A 17,716-nucleotide genomic window follows, 5' to 3' on the forward strand; every position below is an offset into this window, starting at 1 on the left:
TTCCACTCCTGGGACTGTTTCCAGGGACACCCGCAGACCTGCCCCTCGATGCATGTTCACAGTGGCTTTGTTCAGAACAACCCTCAATGGCTGTCCATACCATCGGAAATTAACAAGTGGCAGGTGAATTTCAATGCCAAGCAAACAAAATGTTCAATAGTGTGAGTGCATTCATGTGAAGTTAACAAGTAGATCCTTAGTCATCTCTGTCGTCGGTAAAGCTAGAAAAAGCAAGGAAATGCTTATTGCAAAAATCAGGAGTAGAAAAGTGTGGTGACCTTTGTGGGAAGGAGGCAGGTGTGAGGCATGGGGCAGCTTGGGTGTGGGGGTGGCTGCTTCCAAGCCTTAACCTGTGTGGTGGTAACAAAACAGATTCTGTGTGCTTTTCTGAATATTAGCTACATCTCCGGTTAGTAGAAGGATAAAAAGGAAACCAAAAGTGAAGCCCCAGGAAGAGAACAATTATGTGAGTAGTTGGAGATCCTGATGGTTATGGTAGGAATGAGGGTTCAGTGCAGGGCTGGGTCTGAACGAGTACCAGGTGGCCCAAGCAGGGCCCAGTTTGTGTTACCACTTACTGGGAGGGCCCCCACTTCCTGAGAGAGTGCCGGCCTGACTCCCAGACTGGGCTGGTAATTGAGACTCTCCCTAGAGTTCCAGCCTGTGTTTCTGATGCTCTCCTGGATGGGACCAGGGTCGCCTCAGAGTCTGCTCACCCTTTGTGTTGTGACGCTGTCGCATGGGCCTGGTGTACTCCGGCAGCAGCTTGGCAGGGCCATGGCCTTCCCCTTCCTCAGTGCTGATACTGCCGGATTGTCGCTGATGCTCAGGGTGGGGTGAGGGAGAAGCAGACTCCCCCCTCCTCCGCAGCAGCTTGCCTGTGGCTCCTGCCCGTGCTCATTGTCAGGTTTTACCTCTTGTGGTTCTGGCACTGGGATCCACCCAGCCGAAGCCTGTGGGCTGTGCTGCCTCTGCTTCTTCCCGAGAGCTCTTCCCTGCCTCGCCCACAGGCTTTATCTCTGAGGGGGCTGGGGCCTGCTTTCTCACCTCGTTTGGGGCTCAGGCTGTTTGTGTAACACTTTGGTAGATTGAAACCCTTTATCTGGACCCTTGAGTGCATCCCACACAAGTTCCTGGTTCAGTCCTAGAGCAGCAGGAGACAAAGGGCTTCTAGAATGTACCATAGGACAGCGTGGCTTCAGAGATCCAGCCCCAACTTAGCCTGCAGGACAGAGGGACCAAGGCCCAGAGTGTTGGAGAAAGCAGACCCGTGTGGCGACTGGTAGGAGGTTAGTTACATGTCAGCCCAGGGGGTGTCTGGGTGATCAGTGCGTTAAGCGTCTGACTTGGTTTCATCTCGGGGTCATAAGATCAAGCCCCACATTGTGTCTCATGTCACGCCCTGCGCTTGGTCCAGAGTCTGCTTAAAACTGTTTCTTCCTCTCTATATCTCTCTGCCCCTTCCCCAGCAAATAAATCTTTAAAAAAAAAGAAAATAAAAGTCAGCCCCCAAACTGCTCAACAGGCTGTGCCTGGCCAGGGGCATGGAAGTCAGCAAATATTGGCCAGTGTGCCTTGTCCCCAGCCAGAACTGGACCCCTCAACCAGTAGAACTGGACCAGTCTAGTCATGAGTGCTCAGATGTGGCCCAGAGCTTGGAGTGACCCCAGCTCCCATGCTCTGGGGTACTGCAGGGGTCCCACTGCCCGTGGAGGAAAGTGAGGAGAAGCTACAGGATGGACACAAGCCTAAGACACACCTCCCCGCTTTTCCCTGTAGCAGCTCAGAGGGTGTTAAAGGCCGAGAGTCTGTGTTCATGACTATCAACCTCTTTCCTGGTTGGCCCCTCCCTGCAGGGACCCAGGGCTCTTTCTACTGTCACCCCTGGCCTTGACTGATAATAGCCTGAAGGAGCCCGCCAGACCTGGTTCTGATCTCAGTTCCTCTTTGACTTGCTGTGCAACCCAGAGCGCATCGCTCAGTGCTCTGAGCCGTATCTCCTCGGCCACCTGGTGCAGCTTTGTAGAGAACCCAGCAGCTAAGGAACTCAAGCCCCTGGCACTTAGGAGCGCCCCTCCACAGATGGGAGTTTTAGTCATGATCCCATGGGATCTGACTGCAGTTTTCTTTGCCTTAACATCTCCTTCCTGGGATGTGCTTAGGGAAAGGGGAGCGGAGCGCCGGGGAGGGAATATCCACAGCCCGCGGGGAGTTCGGAGAGGCGGGGTCTGGGGACAGCACACCAGCCCCGAGTGGCCTCATCCCAGGGGTGACAAGGATGTCAAGGGCCGTCCCTTGTCAGCGAGACTCTTCGGCCAGAGGCAAGAAAGGGCTGCCACGGGCAACCCAGATCCGGATGCCCAGGCCACAGTAAAAAAATGGGAGACTGCGCCCTATGGCCAGTAGGGGTGGCCAACCCTGAGCTCATACCTGGCCTAGGCCTCCTTCTGGAGGTCACAGGGGTCCAGGTAGCATGGAGTCCGGACTCTTCTCCAGATGAGACCCACAGCCCTGGGAAATCCTCTTAGGGCACTCCTGCGCCCAGGGAGCCTCCCCCTACACAGCCTACCCCGTATCCCCACGGAGAAGTCCAGGACTCGCACACTGGGAGGCTGAAACACGGGTGCCGCCAGGCCCACCACCGACACTTTCGCTTTGGCCCCCCAACCCCCTGGTAAAACAGCTTCTGCCGAGCAGTTAGGAGGATGAGCAAGCGTGCGGAGGCCCTGGTGCAAGGCCTGGCACGCGGAAGCAGGATTTCCCTTCCCAGCCCTCTTTGCCCGTACTAGCTGTGCAACCTGAGACAAGTGACCTGACCTTTCCGATTAACGTCCTGGAGGCAGGCTTCCTGCCGAAGAGTGCTTGTGAGAGACCAGTGGGAGAAAGGTCTTCGGAGGCTGTGAGGTTGTGGTACAGCCTGTGGTACTCATCTGCACGGCGGCAGAGGGGCGAGTGAGCTAGGGACCCACTGGCCCCTAGTGAATCAGAGACCAGACCTTGGCTAGTTTTCCAGGGAGCTGTTGGAGGTAAGTGTGGCCATGGCTGAGCTCCAAGTAATGGCAAAGCAGGCCTGGGAGCCCCCGGAGCGCTCCCCCCCCCCCTCACCGCTGCTGCCCCAGGAGACTGCCTCTCCCTCCTCTACCCTGCACAGCCTCTTGACCTCCTCCCAGGGTCTCTGAGGTTGGGTTTCTTCCTGGCCTTGGCCTCGTCATGGAGCTACACGTCATGAAGCTACACTCGAGCCAGCTCTCCTGCCATCTGGGTTCTGTCCCTTTAAGGCAGACACCTGAGCCTGCAACTTGTGACTCTTCCTCGGAATCCCAAATTGGCTTTCACAGCTGGGCGGAGGGGGTGGGGAGCAGCTGGTCCGGGTCTCCTTGAGAGGAAATCACTGCCCTTCCCGGCCCTGGGGTTCTGAGAGGTTGAGAATTCTGCCTGCTTAGAATATTCGTCACCATACCAGCTGCCAACGGGCTGTCAGGTGCAGTAAAGCACCGCGTCTTCTGACAGACGGGACCTCAGTGTCCCCAAGGTCCCCAGGGCAGAAAGCCCCACTTCCCCTCAGTAAGAGGTGATGAAAAGTACAAGCTACACTGAACCCTAAAACGTGGATAAGGAAGTCCACCAAGATTCAGACTCCTTGTGGGAGTTACTTCCTTGCTGTTCATTAAACCAGATTTTCCTAAAAAACTCAACAGCGCCCTAGTTCCTGCCACCTCCTGCCTCCACTGTTTACAGAGGGTTGGGGAGGGGGGACAGTCCCCAGACATTAACATCAGAATAACCTTAGCAGAGAGGAGTTGTCCCCTTTCCTCAGAGGGATGACAGTGAGACCTTGGGAGGCCAAGGGAGGCGTCCAATTCACTGGTCAGTAAATGGCAGAGCCCGGTTCCACACACGCCCCTCTTTCTGGCCACCCGCATCCTGTGGGCTCAGTCTGGTTTGAGAGCACAGATTTGGGTTTGACTGCTTGGGCTCAAAAGCCAGTGGCATCATTTACTATTTCCTATCTGCATCCGTGGGTAAATCTGTTCTGTGTCCTGTTTTCTTCCTCTTTCTTCATGGAGTGGAAACATGACTAACTTCCATTCCTGGCTATGAGGGTCAAACACTGCCCGGCTCAGCATACTAGTCTCCTTTCCTGCAGGACCGAGCCTTCTCTAAGCACTTGACCTGTTGGGTCCTCACAGCAACCCATTTTGCAGAGAGGGAAAGGGAGGCAGCCAGCCGATGAGTAGTTTCCCCCAGGTTACACAGCTAGTAATAGTTACAGTTCGCTTATAGTTGTTGGTGTTTCCTACTGGGTGGGCCTTCCACGAACTGTCTGAACGGTGAGCACCTGCTGGGGACTGTCCCTGTGCTTTTCCTCACCGTCCGGGAGGGGGGCGGCCGAGTCCCTGGAGGGTAAGGCAGCATCGCTGGACGCAGGTGGGGGAGGCCTCCACTGCCCCCTTGGGCAGAAGGGAGGTGGCCTCTCAGACCCGCCCAGGCTCTGTGATCCCTCCCCTGCCCCGCCGCGGGGGCGCGGGGTGGGCGGGGCATTTGCGCAGGTAAAAAGCGGGGCGCGCAGGGGGACCTGGCATTGCCTGCCATGGCAACTCCGAGCCTCCCTCGGGCCCTGGGCCTGGGCCTGCTCGCGCTCTGCCTTCTGGCGTTCCTCCACAATGCCTGTGCCCGCCCCCGCTCCGGGGAGGGTCTCATAGGTGGCCGCAGGGACCTGTCTCCCAGCGACCCGCAGGTGCAGAAGGCGGCCCAGGCGGCGGTGGCCAGCTACAACATGGGCAGCAACAGCCTCTACTACTTCCGGGACACCAACATCCTCAAGGCGCAGAGCCAGGTGCGGCCAGGCAGAGGGGCGGCTGGGGGCCAGGCTGGGACCCGGCCAGGGAGGCGTCCCAGCTGGGGCCAGGTTAAGGGGATGCCAGGAGAGCATTCGGGACATTTTAATACAATGTATTTTGTAAATTGAATGATGCCAAAAATTTGTTATGAACAACCTCTCTAGATTTCAACAGACTGGATCTAGCCTGGACTTAATTAAGCAGGGACTCTCTAGCCTCCCACTAGCCACCGCCCTGGGGGTTGGACTGGGGAGAGGGGAGTGAGGGATGGGGCTTCAGGGCCTGCGCACACCGGGCTCTCAGTGTCCTGTGTGGCCCAGGCCTCTGTCCCATTCCGCGGGGACCCGCACCAGAACTCACTGCTCCAGGGTCTGAATCCCGAGGCACAGGCCAGCGTGCGCAACGTGGAGAGACGTGCAAGGTCTCCGTCAAGGGTAGTCTGGGTGGTCTGTCCGCACTCCGAGGCACTCCTAACCGGCTCGTGCCTTCCGTCCCTTCCGTCCCCAGTTGGTGGCCGGCATCAAGTACTACCTGACTGTTGAGATGGGGAGCACAGCCTGTCGCAAGAACATGGCCACCGGAGACGGCGTGGATATCGCCACCTGCCCCTTTGCCACAGGAGTGCAGGAGGAGGTAATAGGCCTGCACCCCACTTCCCGGCACCCACGGCCAGGGGTTGTCTGGCCTGAACCGGTCTGGCTGGCCTGGCTGATACCTGGCTGAACCTGTCCCTGTCTCCTGGATGATTCAGCACCCAGGCCAGGGTGCGGTGCGGAGAGGAGGACACTGGGACTTCTCCCTCCCTGGACTGGGCTAGAAGGATCTGGGATCTAGTCCTGCCCATTTGACTCACTGTCCGTTTGGCCCAGTGATTGTTTCTGTCGCAGAGTGGAGCGTCGCGGGCTGAGGGTGGCAACTGCGGGCAGTCGGGCCTGGGACCCAGACTCACCCCTCCTTCTCTCCCTGCAGAAGCTGCGCTGTGACTTCGAGATCCTAGTGGTCCCCTGGCAGAATTCCTCCCAGCTTCTGAAGCACAACTGCGTGACCATATCGTAGACCCCTCGGGGCATGGGGGCCGGGGGCGGCGGGGCTCAGGCGGGAAGGCACTTCAGGTCCAGGGATGTACCTATCACAATAAATTGCTGGCACTGCTTCTTGCATTGGCCTCTCCAGAGTGCTTCACCCCTCCCCCCCCAGGCCCCCCTTCTCCCAAGCCCACTCGTGGCAGCAGCCCCTTCCCAGGCCAAAGACCGCACCTCCCACCCTCTGCTGAGCTGTTGTCTCAGCCCATACAGTGCTGACGGCGCAGGGTTCAGGCCCCAAATGTGCGGTTCTCCAAGCACCCCAGCATCGCAGACCCAGAGAATCAGACCTCTAAGCACTCAGGATTCTCAGAGTGAAGGGGTGGGAGACCAAGTCTCAGGAGAAGGACGCCCCAAGAGCCAACAGGGGCCGGAGTCTGTGAATTGTCTGAGGCGGGCCTGAGCTCTGCTCCCTCTCGGCTCCCAGGATGACTCAGGGTAGCACAGGCCAGGTCCAGGCAGCCAGGCCCCAGGACGCTGAGCTCCCCACCTGCGAGGTTCCCCTACCTGCCTGTGGGCCAGCGGTACCAGAGCCCCCACCGGCCAAGAGGCCATGAGGGCTGGGATGGTGGCTTTCAAGGACACGCTGTGGGCCACAGTCCAGAGGCGTCCCCAGTGCTTTGCCCCAGGAAAGACCCCTGGAAGGGGCCGGACAGGAAGCCCAAAGGGGACCAAGGTCAAATCTACTGCCCACAGGAGGGATGATGGGACAGGTGTGATGTGACATCATTTAAAGAAAGCAGAACTGCAGCATTTTTTGTACCGCTGCATTTGTGGCTGCAGATCCTACTCACTACACACACACACACACACACACACACACACACACACACACGGAACTCAAAGCCACACATGTACACTGAAACCATAGCACACACTTGGAGGCTCCCCGACACCACATACATATCCAGAACAGCACAGAAGCACTGAGGCAACACCCTCCACCCCAGACAACCCGGAGATGCGGACAGACCTCCGCACACCGACGCCTGGAGAAGGAAAGTCAGGAACCGGATCCCTTGGGAGCAGTAGGTGCGGGCAGTCAAGTGCGGTGGTGTGGGGGTGGAGAAGGCCCCAGCCTCTGTCTCCCGCCCCTCCTGGCGGGGCCTCACATCCCCCACTGTGTCTGCCTTCAGTCCCCTGCCCAATGCTGTGACCTACTGGAGAACAGCCCCCAGTCCAGGCCCTGCCCTGTGCTCTCAGAGGCCTACTGGGGTAGGGATGGGGAGGGGCGGACAGTAGAGAGGTGACTGGCACGAGGAAGTCAGGGGAGCGAGTGGGCTGCATTGGACAGGAGCTAGGGGCGCAGGGGAAGATTCAGCCCTCTTCTGCCCTAGCCCATCAGAGGTGGCAGCTCAGCTGGCCCAGGGCTCCTGTGAACCACCAGGCAGGAGCTTCCAGCCTGGAACAGCACAGGGAAGTGGCAGGAAATGCTTGGTGAATGAATGCCTGCGGTGGTGACCCGCAGATACCCACCAGGTGGCCTCTCCACCCCCAGATCTGTGCCCTGATCCCAGAAGCCATTTCCCCAGCACCTTCTCTCCCCAGATTCTGGCCAGGGAGGGACGTGCCCCTTCTGCACTGGGGCCTGGTGTCTTCACCCCTGCCTGGTCCAGCCTGCAGGGAGAGGGAAGACTGGCACGACTGCCGCCCTGCGGCCCCCACTCTGGAGTCCTGCTCCGGACCCCCTCCAGCCTCTGCTGTAGCCTGGTTTCCCTTGGCCAGAGAGGAGGTGGCTGCCGGAGGCAGTGGGACACCCCACTCCAGTCTGGAGTCCCAGGTCTCCAGCACCCCGCCCGGGCCCAGGCACTTGGGGATCCGAGCCATAGCCTCTCCTCCACCCACACCGCGGGGCCAGGGGCTCTGGGCATTTCGCCCAGGTTCAGGCTGAAAGTAGGGGCACTCACCTAAGCCCTAGGCCAGGCAGGGTGGGGAGCGACCATTAAGCTTATTCCCTGCTTTCCTCTAACAGAGACTCATCCATCCCCCCAAAACACACACACACACACACACACACATTGCACACCCATGCACGTGCACTGTTCCCCTGCCCTGTGCCTTGGCTTAGCCAGGGAGGACATAGAGCCACTCAGGGTTTTAAAAACTCTGTTAGGACCCAGCCCTGCAAGCCCGACGATCATTCTAGCAGAGCAGGGGACTTGTCTGGACCCAAGGCAGTGGGCAGCTTGCTGGAGGCTAAAATCCATATCCAGTGTCTCTCTCCGTCCAGGAGTCACTTCCTGAAGTCTTCTTCTCCAGCCTGCAGGGGTGGGATGGGCGGGTAACTAGGCCTGTGCTGGCCTCCGCCTTCCCACAGGCCCGTGTGACTATTCGGGGCCCTCTGGGCTCTCATGCCTGGCCCTCTGGGGTCCTCCCACACGGGCCCCTCTCCTCCTCTGGTCCTGCCTGGCGCACCTCGAACGCAGTGTCCACGATCTCATCAAGAACGGACGCCTGGGAGCGGAATTTCTGTTGATGGTGCTCGACCCCAGCCACCAGCTGCAGGAAGTGGAACAGGAGCTCCTGCTGCCTGGGGTGGGGCGGGGGATGGGGACAAGCCAGAGTTGACCTGTGCGGCAGGGTCTGCGGGGCTGCCAGAGCCCCCCGGAAAGCTCCTCTCGCCTGCCTCCCGCCAGTCCCACATTACAGCTTTTCTGAGTCAGAGCTTTCCTGCGAATTTCCTTTTCCCCCAAACTAAGAGCCTCCTTTTGTGCCAGTGGTTTACCCTCCCCTTTAGCAGTCCCTCCCTCCATCCGTCCTCCCAACCGCTGGCCCCTCCGGCTACCCCATACCTCTCTGCGCAGCCACTTGCCACCTACCCGGTCATCTGCCCACCTCCCTAGCCTTTCACTCACTCATCTGACCACCCCGACCCCTCCCTCTACCTGCGCTGCCCTGGGCCCACCCCTCCAGCATGTGGTACAGCCAGTCCTCCGCCTAACTGCCCGGCGCAACCATTCACCTGCCCACTACCCATCTATTAACTCCCTTTTCACCTGCCCATTTTATAAATCCATCGTCTGGGTCCTCGGAGCACCTGACAGGTTCCATTTTGAAATCAATGGAGGACCCAGACGTTAAGAAGAAACACTCCTCGCCCTTAAGAAGCTCAGTCTGTGGCAGTGCCAGGAAAGCAAACCAAGAGTTTACACTTGGCATGAGTAAACCAGACTGCTGAGGGTCCCTGAGGAGGAAAAGCTCATCCAGTCCTGGGGATCGGAGAAGGCTTCCAGAGCAAGTGCCACAGAGTGGAGGTTGAAAGACACCTGGGGCTCTGCCAGGCTTCAGCAAGGTTCCTGGTCTGCTAGCCCAGAAGAACTGGAGTATACTGGGGGCCAGGGCAGGCTTCAGGGAAGGAGGCCGTAGAGAGTGGGTGAGTTGGAGATGTAAAGTCTGACGAGGAAGGAAAAGCCTAAACTGCTTTTAACAAAGACCGCTCTATAAATAAATAAAAAGAATAAAAGAAAGATTAAAACAAACAACTAACAAAAACAAAGAGCACGCTTAGAGGAGGTGGGCCAGTGGGAAGAGTCTGGGGGCCCAGAAGCCCCCATGGAAAGTGCTACAGAGCTGCCAAGGGTGCACTGAGCCAGTAGCCAAGTTGCTGGAACATGGAGTGGAGGACAGGAGGGCCAGGAGGTGAAGCAAGCAGGATTGTAACTCAACTCTCCCAACTCTTGTTCACTTGAGCCCAGCACTGGCAGCCAGAGAATATTCCAGACAGAGAAAACAGGGTGGACAAAGGCCTGGAGGTGGAGAAGTATGTGCTATGCTTGGGAGACAGTGCAGGGACAGCAAGGAAGGAACCAGGGAACCGAGGGAGGTTGGCAAAGGCTGGGTCACAGAGGGCCTTTGGGACTTGAACTTGGATGTCGGGTAAGGAGGGCCTGGAGGCTGCCAGTAGTCAGGCTGGCTTGGAGCCAGTCCAGATGAGGTGCAGTGGGGCCCAGCTTTCAGAGGGATGGGTCTCTGTGGAGCCAGACCTGCCAGCCAGGAAGCAGGAGTCTGTGCCGAGGTCCCCCAGCCACAAGCACAGCCGTAAGTCCCCAGCTGGCCAATCGATTCCACAGGAATGGGATGTTGACCACCTGCCTCCCAGGCCTTCACGCAAGCTATTGCTTGACCCGTCCTCTTCACCCCTCCACTTAGCCCAAGTCTAGCACCCTCAGGGCCCGGCACAGGTGCTTGGCAATAGGCTCTCCTGGGCACGGGCTAGTCTGTGTCCTAGAGAACTTACCGGGCCTGACCCAGAGCAAGGCTCAGGTCTGCTTCCTGCGTAAACAGACAGGCAGACTCGCTGCTGCCCTGCCTTTGCCCTCAGCCTCACAGCGGCTCTCATGGCCCTGTAGACACTGCCACGGGGGACTCTCTTGGTGGCACAAGATAGCTTTGGGTGAACAGAAGCCACTCGTGGTCTCCACGTCCCACCCAGAGGCTCTCCATGGGCCTTGGCGCTGCACCGCCTCGCAGAGAGGTGAGCAATGTCCCTTGCCCTGCCGGACTGGGCCAGACACCAGACCTCTCCCCTTCGACAAAGGACCTCCCCTCCCTTGGCATCTCCTTACTTCTCAGTCATGGTCCCAAATTTTTTCTCGATGAGCTGCTTCTGTCTGGTGTGTTCACTCATCACCTCTTCAGGGTCTGGATGTAAAAAAGGAGGTCAGTCCAGAAGATGCCCGGATTGAGAGGAGGTAGAAGACACTCCAGGTGTCACAGAGGTATTCAGATGGGGCTAAAGGCGTTTTTTTGCTCAAGATGCCCCCAAAGAGATGGGTTCTCTGGGTGTGGAGTGTGTATCAGATTTGTGGTAAAAATCCCCCCCCCCCCATTTCCCCACTACTGGGCCTTTTGGGTCCACCTTGTCTAGCAGGGATTGACCCCCACCTCCCACCTCCAACAACATGTGACTCAGGCCTGGCCAATCAGAGCAGCCTATTCTTTTGGCTAGAGTGATTGGTTCCAAAATAGTCAGGTGATCAAAGCAAAGAAGTCTTATTTCCGGGACTTTGCTGTAACTGCAGGAAGAAGAGGAAGTCTCTGCAGGGCATGATAGGAATGGCTAACCTGTGAGGATTTGGGACTAGAGTGGCAGGTGGCCATTCCTACTGCAAGGGACGAGCCACCCTAAGCACAAAACCATGCAGAGGACCACAGAGGAGAGAGACCAAATCCTGACCAGTATTCAAGTCCTGGATCCAACCGTTCCTGAAAGCCTACACACTGGCAATTTGCTAAGTAATTTCTGCCAATTGATTCCTCTTTTTGCCTCAGCTTTTTTGCACTGAGCATCTATCCCTGATGGAAGGGACAGGTGAGGGGCCTGGTGAGGAGCCCAAGAGTGGGATCCTGAGAGCTCAGATTATCTAAAGTTCTGAGGATCTTTAAAAGCAGGAAGCAGATCAACTGTCTCAAAATCAATTCATTCAGAAAGTCGGCTTTATAAAAATGAACGTGTCCAGGGAACTTGATTTTTAATGAATCTCAACCACTTTGTGTGACTCTGGACCAATGTGCACACCTTGACAAAACCCTCCATGGCAGTCGAAACCATCCCAGGTAAAACCGAGTGCTATAAACTTTATAAGTTATTAGAAAAAAGGAGTATTCAGTGAATCATAATTTGGGTAGTCATTTCACAAATGGGGCTTTCAAGAATTGGCGATCAGTTTCATCGCTTTTTGGAAGATTGTCTTGGAGTTCTTTTGGACCCTCAGTTCTAAGCTCTGAAAGTCCTCCTAAGTCTTAGATTTTCAAAGTCTGCCACTGAAGCTGGAATGGTGTGTGTGACTGTGGAAGGAGGGCTGGCACCTGATCTGCTGAGTTCTGTCAGTGAGTCGTCCAGGATCTTCTCACGGATCCAGGCAGCCCTCTGGGAAGAAGAGGCCTTTGTTCTGCCCGAGTCCACTCCTGGAGGACCCTCCTGCCTTTCCCCCAGCCTCTGTGGCCACCCCTTCATGGGGTCCCTGCCCATCACCCCCCCCACCCCACCGCACCCCCAGGTCCACCTGCCCACCCCCCTCCCCCGCCATACCTCCTGCTTCAGTTTCTCCAGGCCCTGAAGCAGAGCCATCTGGAAGTTATCCACCAGGACCGCAATCACCAGGCTGGGGATGGAGGGATGGATAGTGGGGTACTCTCCAGGAGGCGGCTGTAGGAGCAGCCCTGCATGACCCAGGGGACAGAGCTGGAGAGGGGTGCCCCAAGGTTAGGCAGGGGTGGCGGTGAAGCTGGGGAGCCAAGGTGGGGGGTGGGGTCCTCACTTGAGGAAGATGAAGTACTGGATGATGATGTAAATCATGAGAATGGGGATGATGTACCAGGCACCTGGGAGAGAGGCGGTCGTCTGGGCTCTGAGTTCCCTGCTCACCCTCACAACACCCCGGCCAGCAAGCATCAGACACCCCACTTTGCAGATGGGGTAACTGAGCCCTCCGGGTCTGCCTACCCAGCCAAGACCCCGCCCTCCACCCCCCCACCCCCCCGGGGTCTGTCCCACCCTGGGCGCGGCTGTCCAGGTAGATGAGGGACCAGTCGTCCAGGGTGAGCATGGTGAAGAGTGTGAAGATGGTGGAGAGAATGCTCCGGAAGCGCTTGGGGTCAGAGTGACGGAACAGAGCCCGGAGCACCACAGAGAAGAGGACTGGCTGTTCAGGGCCAAAGCAGGCTCGCAGGGTCCCAACCGCTCCGGCTGCCACAAACCCGCCCATCGCAACACCGCAGGCTCCCACCCCAGCCCCCATGGCCCAGGATACAGAGGCAGGTGAACATGAGGATCAGGATGGCCGTGATGGATGGCAGGGACCGCACCAGAGTCCCGGTCACTTCCTGGAGGCTGGTCAAGAAGCTGTGGGCAGAAGGCGAGAGGGAGGCTGAAAAGAACCAGGGCGGGTGGGAATCCGTGCCCGGCAGCTGGAACTGACACCCCGATAGCCGGGCCCAGCTTTCCCAGTGGTCTGGGGGAGCTCGGCCCCCTTTGGAAGATGACCGATCGCAGCAGATGGCAGGAGGCTTCTCGGAAGGGCGCCGGTGTCCACAGCCTCTTCGTCCCCCATCAGATTCCCTGGGAGCCCAGGCCCATGTGCCCCTTCCCACGGGGTCCGCACATAGGGGTGGGCAGCCCTGGTGCCGCTGACCTGAGCCTCCGCAGGACCCGGATGGCCCTCAGGGCTCGCAAGCTCTTGAAAACCTTGAAGATCCGGAAGACGCTTTGGTGGTAGACGAAGGAGAAGGAGTTGTACTGAAAGAGCAGGAAGTCCAGCATGGCCATGATCATGATGAAGAAGTCTGAGGGCACAGGGGTCGCTGGGGGTCACGGGCTCCTGTCCAAGTGCCTCGCCCAGACCCCCAGTCCCGCCCTGCCAATCCCCTTTTGTCCTCAGCCTCCACTAGCAGCCCACTGGCTCCGTCCACACACACGCACGCGTGCACACAGACACGCGCATGCGCACCCAGGTTGTTCCAAGGGTCAGAAAAATACTTGAAGCCCAGGGCAGCGATCTTGAGGGCAGCTTCCACCACGTAGACGCAGAGGAAGATGGAGTCGAAGGCCATGAAGTACCACTCTGCAGGGACACAAGGGGCTCACCCAGGGCCCTCCCCGGTAGCCCTGGCCCATCTCTTCTTCCCCCTGGACCTCACACACAGTCGCTTCTGGGGAGGGCCTGGCTCTGCCCTATAATGGCTGTGGGTCTTAACTGCTCCGTGCCTCGGTTTTCTTGTCCGTGAAACGGTGATCATCCTGTCATCCTGTCGCTTGGCCTGACCTCCTGACCTCAGGGAACTCCCAGCAGCTTCTGCCTACCTGTCAATCTTACCATTTCAGAAAAAGAAACGTTTGAGGACCCGCCCAAATCGGAGAGTGCCTTGGCCTCATTGTCATTTAAAACCCCGCTCTGAGGGGCACCTGGGTGGCTCAGGGGGTTAAAGCCTCTGCCTTTGGCTCAGGTCTTGATCCCAAGACCCTGTATTGGGCTCTCTGCTCAGCGGGGAGCCTGCCTCCTCCTCTCTCTCTGCCTGCCTCTCTACCTGTGATCTCCCTCTGTCGAATAAATAAATAAAATCTTAAAAACAAAAACAAAAACAAAAAACCCCGCTCTGAATATCCATCCCAAGCCGGGCTGGAAGGAGCCTCTTTTCCAGCATTAGGAGATCACAGCTTTAGAAATGACTCCCCTGCATCTCCTTATTTGTACAAACAAAGATGGCCTTGTGAGGCAACTCCACCGGGGGTAGTCTGGCCAGAAGTCACCAAACAGCAGACCCATTTTGGCCCGGGAACCGTACCAGTCAGCCTGAGAGCGTTTTCATGAACTTGGGCTTCACTTAACACCGAATAAGAATGCTGTGCGCCGTATTCTCTGCTTCTCTGCTTAGTTTATTCACGAGGCGGCAGGCTTCTCTTTCACTCTGCTGCCAAGGGTCTCAGGGGCTGCATTCCCCAGTTTTCTACTCTCACCCCTTCACAGCCGCCTTCTCAGGGCCTTCTGGCCTTTCTAGGTGGTCTGTGTTCCTCTGGCCACCCCACAGAGACGTGTTTAGGGTCGATGCGCCACCTGGTGGCTGTATCACAAACAGCATATCCTCCAGTTCGGTAGGCTTTTGTGTCTGGCTGGCTGGCTAGCAGGTCAACCTCAACAAGATCTCTGAGCCTCTTCTTTAATCCTGGACAATGCTGTCTACTTCCCAGGGGTAGGATGAAATGAGCTAAGTTACATGAACCACCTGGCACTGGATCAGGCCCACAAGGGACCTGAAGCAAGATCTTTGGCTTTCCCCATGTGAAAGTGGCTCCCCATGTGAAAGTGGTGCCTAGGTGACTCAGTGGGTTGAGCAGCTGCCTTGGGCGCAGGTCATGATCCCAGGATCCTAGGATGGAGTCCCAAAACAGGCTCCCTGCTTCTCCCCCTCTCTCTGCCTCTGCCTCTTTCTCTGTTTCTCATGAATAAATAAAGAAAATATTTAAAAAAAAAAAAAAAGAAAGAAAGAAAGAAAGAAAAAGAAAGAGGAGTAAGGGTCTCCCCAGCTCTTACCGCCCCGGATCTCGACTTCAGCAAAGGTCTGGGCCACAAGCATGAGAGTGTTGAGGCAGACAACAAGGAAGATGAAGGCTTCAAAGGGCAGGGACTGAGTCAGGTTCCTAAGCATTCTCCGGAAGTCCTGAATGAGGTAGCTTATACTTTCCCACAACCTGGTGAAGAGGTCCATGGTGTGCAGCCTCTTGTGGGCCCGCTGAGCTCTGGCAGCTGTAGGCGGGAAAGAGGGCCAAGCCTGTGTGAGAGGCAGCATGGGAATCCCAGGCATCCTCGCAGACTAAGTTGGGGTTCGTCTTCATGCCTGCCTGCTTGCCTACCATCCACTCACCGAAGTGTCTCTACGCAATCTTATGTCAATCCTGGGGCCACAGCCTTGACCCCTTCCATGGCAGGCGCCAGCTTGTTTGGGATTTGTGGTCTGCTCAAGTGCATCTTTCGGGCTCACGATTCTATGCCTCAAGGCCTTTCTCTACCCATGTGATAACTTATGTGTGGGAAGTCCCATTTTTCCACATTACCCCATCCTCTTGGTGAACTCTCCCTCTCCCTCTGAAATTCTGCTGAAACATCTCCTTTTGGCTGCCTTCCCTACTCCCATCCAATTAGGTACCTTTCCCTCTCTGCTTGTTTGTGAGACTGCTACTCTGTTTACTGAACCACTTGGGGCCAAGCTTGGGGGATTGTGCGTTAATTGCAGAGGTCCCTCCCTCCCCTTAAACAAGACCCTCTTTCAGACCCTGGATGTCTGTCAAGATGCTCACAGCTTAGTGGGGGAAATGTGGACAAACACAATCGACAGTGGTAACTGTCCTAGTATGGAGGATAGGCCACTATCACTGGGTGGTCTAGAACTGGGTAAGTGACCACTCCCCCATCTTGGAGCCCCTCAAGGGCAGGATTTGTTTTCTCTGTGCTTCCAGGGCCCAGGCAGGCCAGGGACCCATAGAAGACAAGAAGAAATGTTTGAGAAATGAATGCATATATACACAGCAGTGACTGGATGAACAAAAAAACCAGTGGACTGAAGACATGTATTGTTTAAGGAATAGAAGACGGGATGATGAGCAGTCAGGTGAGTGGACAGGCGATAGAATATACATGCAGGAAAGGTCCATGCCGCATGATGGGTGGAAGGTTGGGCCTGGAGTCTGGGCCAAGCACTGAGAGCTGGGAATCGGGGGAGCAGAGACTCACTTTTGCGCTTCTGAAATTGCTCATCTTCTTCTGTCCAGCTTTCTGAGGAAGTTTTACTGGAGGAATCCTGAGGATGGACTTTGTTGGATATCTGGGATGCATGTGAGTGCACAGCACTGTGAGAACGAGTCAAGCTAAAGGCTGAGTACTGTATCCGTGCCGTGCTAGGTCGGAGAGTTATTGAATGAGAGTAGGAAGGGCCAAGGACAGCTCTGGTCACACTGCGAGACTTGTATGGGCCCAAGCTGTGGGAGCTTCCATGATAGTACTCCCTGTAGCGGTTATCGCCATGGAGATCATCATAACGATGCACACTATGGTGATACTTCCTCTGATGATGTTCACCATGGTGGCCATGGTGGCCATGGTGCCGTTCACCATGGTGGCCACGGTGGTGGTGGCTGTATTCGTCAGAGTAGTGAGGTATCAACCTATCATGATAGGAGTCCACATAGGAATGGTGGGAAAAGGTCTCTCCACGATGAAGAGGCCCTCTGTGGTGGTGGGCTTCGTCGTGATGGTGCCTGTCATGGTGATAGGACTCACCATAATGGTGAGAGCCACCATACGAGTAGGAATCTTTATGGTAGTAAGGCTCACCTTGGTAATGGAGTCCACTATGGTGAGAAACCTCACTGTGGTGGTGGGGCCTAGCATGGTGGTGTGGTTCCCTATGGTGGTGAGACCCACCATGGTGGTAGGACTCACCGTGGTGGTGGGAGCCACCATGGTGGTAGGGCTCACCACGGTGGTGGGATCTCCCATGGTCATAAGGCTCACCACGGTGATGGGACTTTCCATGGTAGTAGGGCTCACCATGGTGGTAGGACCCCCTGTGGTAGTGGGACCCCCCTTGGTGGTGGGGCTCACTGTGGTGGTGGAACCCCCCATGGTGGTAAGGCTCTCCATGGTGGTGGGGCTCCCCATGGTGGTGGGGCCTACCATGATGTTTTCTGCTACCATGGTGGTACTCACCATCAAAGGGACCCTCACCGAGGGAATGATGGGAGTAGATAGTGCTTTGAGAAGGAGTCAGTGCAAGGGATGTGTGGTGGTAGGCTCTGCCATGATGGTGGGCTTCACCGTGGTGGTGAGAGTGACGGGAGTGGTGGGAATGGTGGGAGTGAGGGGAATGGTGGGAGGGGGTATTGTCATGAAAGTCTTGGAATTTACCAGGGTGGTGAGATCTATCATGATGGTGGGATATGCCATGATGGTCGGACTCACTGTGGTAACGGGATGTGCTATGATGGTGGGACCCACCGTGATGGTGGGACTCACTGTGATGGTGGGACCCACCATGGTGGTGGGACGCACCGTGATGGTGGTGGACTCTGCTATGCCTTGGCCTGTGATATGAGGTTGTTGAATCAGGGTGAGATAACACATCCAAATTGTTGGTGTCTGCCTCATTGTGAGCTTTTTCAGCCAATGAAGGTTGATCCATGACTATGCTGGGAACACTGGAATGAGGAGAGCTCAAAATACAGGCCCAACAGTCTCCTTGTGAATTGTCCTTCCAACCTGTGACACTAGCCCTTCTAGGAAAACCTGAGTCTTCTCATGG

The 17,716-nt window shown here is 56.7% G+C and overlaps 2 protein-coding genes across 2 annotated transcripts; one reads left to right on the forward strand and one right to left on the reverse strand.

The window, feature by feature from the left end:
• The first annotated feature begins 4,404 nt into the window (after positions 1 to 4,404).
• CST6 (cystatin E/M) lies at positions 4,405 to 5,999 on the forward strand. Its single transcript, XM_059147855.1, has 3 exons — positions 4,405 to 4,837; positions 5,349 to 5,474; positions 5,811 to 5,999. Exons 1-3 carry the CDS (start codon positions 4,592 to 4,594, stop codon positions 5,895 to 5,897), a joined length of 459 nt encoding a protein of 152 aa, XP_059003838.1. The 5' UTR covers positions 4,405 to 4,591; the 3' UTR covers positions 5,898 to 5,999.
• Positions 6,000 to 8,022: 2,023 nt separating this feature from the next.
• Positions 8,023 to 17,645, reverse strand: CATSPER1 (cation channel sperm associated 1). The gene is made up of 12 exons (XM_059159023.1): positions 16,150 to 17,645; positions 14,953 to 15,165; positions 13,372 to 13,485; positions 13,057 to 13,207; positions 12,676 to 12,767; positions 12,420 to 12,563; positions 12,184 to 12,247; positions 11,955 to 12,027; positions 11,732 to 11,792; positions 10,489 to 10,564; positions 8,339 to 8,453; positions 8,023 to 8,183 (listed from the first exon to the last, which is right to left on the reverse strand). Exons 1-12 carry the CDS (start codon positions 17,594 to 17,596, stop codon positions 8,157 to 8,159), a joined length of 2,577 nt encoding a protein of 858 aa, XP_059015006.1. The 5' UTR covers positions 17,597 to 17,645; the 3' UTR covers positions 8,023 to 8,156.
• Between the last annotated feature and the right edge of the window lie 71 nt (positions 17,646 to 17,716).

This window comes from Mustela lutreola, chromosome 1 (assembly GCF_030435805.1).
Source record: "Mustela lutreola isolate mMusLut2 chromosome 1, mMusLut2.pri, whole genome shotgun sequence".
NCBI lineage: Eukaryota > Metazoa > Chordata > Mammalia > Carnivora > Mustelidae > Mustela > Mustela lutreola.